The 6,774-nt window shown below is 58.3% G+C and overlaps 1 protein-coding gene across 1 annotated transcript; it reads left to right on the plus strand.

Moving 5' to 3' along the window:
• Nucleotides 1–278: 278 nt before the first annotated feature.
• LBRM_35_0950 (conserved hypothetical protein) lies at nucleotides 279–5,735 on the plus strand (the record flags this gene model as incomplete). Its single annotated transcript, XM_001568668.2, has 1 exon — nucleotides 279–5,735. One exon carries the CDS (start codon nucleotides 279–281, stop codon nucleotides 5,733–5,735), a length of 5,457 nt encoding a protein of 1,818 aa, XP_001568718.2.
• Between the last annotated feature and the right edge of the window lie 1,039 nt (nucleotides 5,736–6,774).

The following is a 6,774-nucleotide window of genomic DNA, read 5'->3' on the forward strand; positions in this document are numbered from 1 at the left end:
CGAGTGCGAGACCGCCACCACGCCCCTCCAGCACTGCACTTCCACTCCCAGCACGCTTCCCAAACCATCTGCAGCACCACCTACCTAGTGCCTCGACATCTCAGGGTGGCTTAGCAATCCCTGAGCTGACGCCGACGCGACGCGACTCTTCCATTGGCGCCAACAGCACAAATCCTCGTCTCCGTTGCGTTAGTGTGATCGATGCCGCCGCGGCGCAACGGAACTCTTTGGTTCCACGGATCCCAATCGACTTTGCCTCTAAAGAGAGCCGAGAAGCAATGCGCCGACTACGCCGCCTCTTCTTGCCCGTGATTATGCGGATCATCCTGCGGCATAGGCGTCGCTCGCGCTGGAAAGACGGGCAGCCGCCTCGGCGGTACACCCCTGAGTCGGTGGTTGCCGCCATCATGAGCACCAAGTCGCGCCTTGCCGACTGCCCGCAACAAGTGGTAGAGAGCCTGGCAGTCGGCGCCACATTCAGGTCGCTCGCGCCTAAGGAGATCATTGTGTACGCCAACGAGTCCCACGTGTCGTGCGGGATTGTGGTGTTGCTGCATGGGCAGTTAGAGGAGCGGCGCCCCGAGGAGGGTGGTCGAAATTGGAAAAAGGGCGGCGGTGGCGCCACGCGTCCTATTTCCACGCAAACGCACCGACTTCACAAGGCGATGAACGTACTCTGTCTGATGTCTGTCATGTGCGAGGATCGCGCCACGTCGTTCCTTGCGACTCGCGAGGGCGAGGAGGCAGACGTCGCGATTATTTCCTCTCGCTGGTTTTGGGAGGTCACCTACAGCAAGACACAGGTGCCACTGCTCACCGCCGACGTGATGGGGCGCACTCTGCGCGAGGTTGTCCTGCCGCATCGCCGTGACATGTTACTAGCGGATTACTTTCCCACATCCGCAGTGCTTCTTCGCTCGTGGATGTGGTCGATGCTGACGGCGAGCGACCGCGTCAAGCTGAGTCGTTCCATGGAGGTGCGCGTTCTCTCCGTGGGCGATGTTCTCTTTGACGAAGGCGTCTACTGCCCATACATCTATGTTGTGCGCCGCGGTGCCCTCACAGTGACTGTGAAGGGCGAGGCGCTGGCAGTGCTGGAGGCTGGCGCCGCCGTGGGAGAGCAGAGCGTTCTGTTTCACGACAGACGCAACTGTAGCGTGGTCGCAGCCACTGTGTGCGAGCTTTACGCTCTGCACGCGCGCCACCTTTTGCATCGCTTTCTGAAGTACCCTGAGAGCGCCCGACGCATTATTGCGGAGGCCAAGGAACGGCAGAGGCGGTGGATGGAGGAAGGTCGAACACGCGATGTTTTCGGACTCGTGTCCATTTTGAGCGGCGTGCCGTGTCTCGGACACACGACGGACGCTATGCGGGAGGAGATTGCACAATGTGCCACTGTGCTAATTCTCCCGCAAGGTCAGACGCTGATCTCCACGTACGAACCGTGCACCTTCTTCTGCGTTATCGGCCGCGGAGTGGTGACACTGACGAGCGTGATCAAGACCGCCGCCGTCGCGGAGACACCATCTAGCACAAGCAGCACTGGGCGAAAAGGCGAACCCCAGTCGAGTGGGCGGTGTGTGTCTGTCGCGAAACCGATTCCGACCCCGCCGCCAGAAATCCGGCGAGAGGGACGCAGCGCCGGCGACTTCTTTGGTGAACTGTGCTTGAAGCCGCACTTGTGGCCCTATGACGTGGTGTGCGACTCCACGGTCTGCCTCTGGCAGTTTGATCGAGAAGCGGTGCTACGAGTGCTGGAGAGAAACCGCGCCGATGCGCAGGCCATCGAGGTGTGCCGACAAGGCATCAGTCTCTTCCGCGCCCAACGCGGTGAAGCCAGCATCGTGGAGGGCTTCAACGCTCCCGTCGCCCCTAACTCCGTGACGAATGGATTGCGCTCGCGGGCGGGCAGCCAACGCAGTCGTGCGCAGTCGGCCGACTTGGCGACGTCGCCTTCAGGAGTGCGCAGCAGCAGCGCTGGCGGTCGCTCCGGTCGACGTTCGTCTCTGTTGCAGGCTACTGCGACAGATGGGTCAAGAAAGTCGCCCTCAGAAGACCCCACCCTTCGTGGAGGTAAAAGCGTGGGTGTGGATTGGACACCTGAGCAGTGGACCACGTACGCCGTCACGCGAATGCAGGAGGGATTGCGTGCCGAGGACGCAAAGGATTCCCCGCCCGCACCCATACGCGATCTGCGTGACGTCGACAAGGATGTGGAGAGGACCATGAACGAGAAGGTGCTCCAGCTCGTTGCCGTGCGGTCGGATACGCCACCCAACCCAGCTGACTGCGACATCAGCGGCGACTCGGGTGAGCTGCAGTCCATCATTGTGGAGCAACTCTTCCTCATTATGACGGAGAAGCAGTCAAGGTTTCTACGCCAGGTGAATGATAGCAACGTCCGTCTTATCACGGAAGACGACAATACGCAGGCCATGGGGGAGCAGAGCAATAGCCTTGCCGATATGAGTCTCATAGACGCTTTGCACAATGCCGAGGCGCCGGTCGAGGTGGCCGAGGTGATGCGTTTGGAGGACATCGGCACGTTACCGCTGGTAGGTAACCATCTTCTATCGCAGCGCTCGATGCCGTCGTCGTCTGTCCACGACTTCACGGATGCGGTGGATGTTATTAATACAGGCCTCGTCGATGACCCCCTCCACGTAGAAGCCGCTGCTGGCGCCCAGACTGGATGCTCCATGCCTAGCGCCCCACTCGGTCGCACTCGTCGTTCTACCAGTCTTTGCGCGATTGGCGAGGCGAGCGCCATCTTCGGGGCATCGCTGAGCCTCCGCATGTCCGTCAGTCGCAGTCACTTTGTGCGTCCATCATCTGGAGTGCCGCCGTCGCCGCGCTGTAACAGCGGACGCGATGACTTGCTATCACCAGCGGCTATCGGCGTCACACGCCCCATGAGCTCTAGCGAGTCACGCGTGATGCCACCCGTGCGTACGCGCCCCACGAGTGTAGACTTCAATCAGTTTAACAGCAAGCTTAGCGTTGACCGCTCCACCTCATTTCTAGACCGCTACGTCAAGATAGAGGATCAAAACTACTTCGACAACTTCGTCGAAGTACTTCCGCTGCAGCGGGACGAGATGTGGGCTCCGGACGAGGTGAACACGGACAGCGAAGTGGGCGCAGGGGCCATGGTCCTTCTGCTTCTTCACGTCCGCAAGTGCGATTATTTGTCTGCCGAGGTAATGCAGCGATGCGCGCGGCCTATTGTGAAGGTGACACTGGGGCAGCGCGTTCTGGTACGCACCTCGGTCATGGAGAACCGCACGGCTCCGCGCTGGCCGATCGAGCACTCGTCGTTCATCAGCTTTGTGCGGCGTGGCACCGACATTGTCTTCTCCGTCTGTGACATGGATGACGAAAGTTGCATTGTGTATCAGACGTCCTTGTCGACGGCGAGCATACACGAGAACGGTGGGGTGGGACAGCAAGCCATGTCGCTGACGGAGCTATCAGCCATGGGCTGCCCTGTCAATACAGAATTGGACGCTGGCGTGAAGGGCGCACAACCAAGTGGCATGGGCAGGCAGGATGCGAAGCAGCCATGCGTAACGACGACCATGCTAGCCGTGACAGCTACCAAGTACAAAGCTCTCCGGCAGTACCTCGAAGCAAGAGAGAAGGCGATTGTGCACCCTCCGCTCGCGTCGGAGAGCACAACACTGTTTCTACAAGCGATGTCGGTGGAAGGCCTCAAGCACCGCATTGAGGCCGCTCTCACGGTATCCCTCTACGACGGCACAACAAGCAGAAGGCTTCTGGAAACCGAGCGGGTGACGCCGAAGACGCGGAGCCCCGCCTGGTCTGGGGAGAAGGGCTTCGTAATTGTCTCTGGCGAGGGTGGCATCTTGACATTTGACCTGCTCCACAAGGGGGCCGTCATTGGCTCCACCGAGGCAACGGTGGACGAGCTTATTTTTGGTGGCGTAGGACTGAGGCGTTTGCCGCTTCTACAGGCCCAGACGGGCCGACTTGTCATAGGCCACCTCGTGTTAGGCGTCCTGGGTGCGAGGCTGAGGGATAGCTTCGAGAATCGTAGCCGCGACTGGGTGACGCACTTCGCTGTGGAGGAGCTCTCTCTAGCGAGGGAGGGCTTCTCCATCAACCCCGACCCCTTCATTGTGCTACGTGACGGCACCGGGGCGGTGCTGATGCGCACACCGCTCGCCTTCAGTGCCTTCGAGGCATCATGGCCAATGTCAGAGGCAAGCTGCTTGCTGCAATGCCCACGTCTCCGCGGTAGCACTGTGGCCTACCAGCTGGAAGTCTGTGACAGCGACGAGAATGAGGTTATTGGCCGCGCCACCATCGTACTCAGAGATGGCGGCGCTGGACCGGATCATCGACACGATATCTTGCTCGATCCACCTGGACGCGGTGTAGTGCGCCTGCGCAGCCTTTGCCTTCCTGTATTAGAGCTACCACCACGCGTCACCGCTCTCTGCCCACCGTCCTCTTCGCAAGTGCAGTTTTCGGAGTCCTCTATGCTCCTGCTGCTGCACATGACTGGGTGTACGGATCTGCCCGGCGGCGCGTCGGAGGAGCTCCAAGCGGACGCGATCGGCACGTTTTCTATTGACGCGCAGCCGTATTTGCGCACGTCTCTACAGGAGGCAACGAGGGCACCGCGGTGGCCCTTCTCGAAGGCGAGCGTGCTGCTGCGGATTCCGTCACAAGACGGCGGCAGTGACGCTGCTGGAGAGGAGGTCAACCTCCAGCAGCAGCAGCAGCAACACCGTCATGAGTGTCAGTTCGCTGTCTACGACGGCGTCGTGGATAAAGTGAGTCAGATTGGCCAGGTCGCCGTTCCACTTTCGCAACTGCTGAGCAGCACGTTGCATACATATCCCCTCTTTCCTCGATGTAAGGATGCCGACAAGGGCGCCTCAAACCTGCAGCCGTCCGTGAGCACAGCGACGCGCACATGCGTGACGTCCGAGAGGACGGTGGGCGCCGTGCAAATCTTCACACTGATTGGTTCCCTCGGGCATCAAATGCGCAGGACAGCAGAACAAGATATAGGTGCGCTGCTGGCGCCCATCTCCGCTCTCCGTGTCGATACAGCGCCAGATCAGCTGCCGTACTACATTCCAGGAAGCGCCGAGGCCACCACTGTGAGGGCATCTTCGGCGCTCGCCGCCACGGTGGTGTTGAGTGTCAGTAACATGTGCTGCGTCTTGCCGAGCGCCTCAGAAAAGTATGTCCATCTTCTTGTACGCTACGGCGCTACCGTTCTCTTCTCTGTGGAGCGGCAGATGGGGGCGCTCAGTCACTTCGAGTGGAGTCCGACGGAGGCATCAGCAGCGGTATCCTGCGCGTCATTCCCACCGGACGCGGCACTTGTGGTGGAGCTAACGGCGATGGATGTGGTAGAGGGGAGAAGCGAGATGCAGAATGATATCGCCCCCTCAGCGATCGGTGCAGAGGCGCAGTCACCCACGAAGGATGGTAACCGGCGTGACACCATAGCTAATGGAAGCGTCACTGTGGACAAGCTATCACTCGGTCACGCTGAGTTGCCAGTATCAAGACTGTCGTCTGTCAAGACAGGTGAGGTGGAGGTGGTGACGCTGATGCTGAGCGGTTCTCAGAGCTACCCTTCCACTCTAGAGACGACAGGACGTCCTCCCAGGGTCGTGCCATCGACTGGAGCTCCAGGGTACGTACAGGAGACCCTGCCAACTGTTTCGTTCTGCATCTTCGGCAACCGCGCCTAGGCAAGCTCTCCATACCATGGCAGCATAGGGGTGAGGGTGAGAGGTTCTAGAAGCCTGCTAGTGTCCAGTGAGACGAGAGCATCTCTGTCGCTCTTGTTGGCACCCCAACTGCACAGTGCACTTGTGCTCGCGTTTTCTCTCATTGGCGGGAGGAAACGAAGAAGATGTTCGGTCTGAAAGGGCTGCCGAGGTGGTCGTGAGGGTGAAGGGTGAGGCGGTGGTGGCCTTGTACACTTCTCCTGGCAATGCGACTCTTGCCAAGCACTATTTATCTGGAATGGAGCCCTTCTGTTTTCCATGCGATCTTAAGCTGATTGCATTGGAGCGCTGCTGGATCAGGTTCCGGCGCAGCCGAGCTTTCTGCTGACTATCCGTGCCGTTCCTACTCCCTCTAGTAGACCCTACGAGGCTTTCATGAATCTACCAACCTCTAAGGCGTTTGTGAACAGCGTCTATACCAACAAGCTCTTGCGTCTGTTCCAGCCTGTCTGTGGCGGAATGTTTCCTTCATATTTGACACCCACTTACTGAGCCATGCTGATCTATCTTAGACAACAAATATTGTGGGTATGATGCTTGGGCCCCGCATAATTGGCCTTAAAAGGTCAAGTAGCAAGGTGCTCTTGTCCGTGAGGAAATCTTCCAGGATTCGAACATGCGCCCAATTCCCATATTCCACGAATTGAGTTTTTATCGTCGTTTTGTTTTTCACCCAAAGTAATTTTCACTGCAATTTCCGCTTTTCTCCCTTTACCTAAATCGTTCAATTGGTGCGGGTTTCTCTTATATAAAACATGGTCGTTGTTTCCGTGTCCTTGGAGTTTTTTTTCATGCTGTTTTAACCCTCCCGTGTGGCGCGATTAGTCCTCTTTCTCCTTAACACTGATTTATCTTTGCGCGGAAAGCTCTGTTGCTTATTTCTTATCCTCTTCTTGCTCTGATATATGGATGTTTATTTTCCCCCTCTTCTTCTGTGCATTATCACACAGTATTAGGGAAGAGACGGCCCCTTCCTCTTCTCTTGCTCCTTTGGTGCTCC

The sequence above is a fragment of the Leishmania braziliensis genome, chromosome 36 (assembly GCF_000002845.2).
Source record: "Leishmania braziliensis MHOM/BR/75/M2904 complete genome, chromosome 36".
Taxonomy (NCBI): domain Eukaryota; phylum Euglenozoa; class Kinetoplastea; order Trypanosomatida; family Trypanosomatidae; genus Leishmania; species Leishmania braziliensis.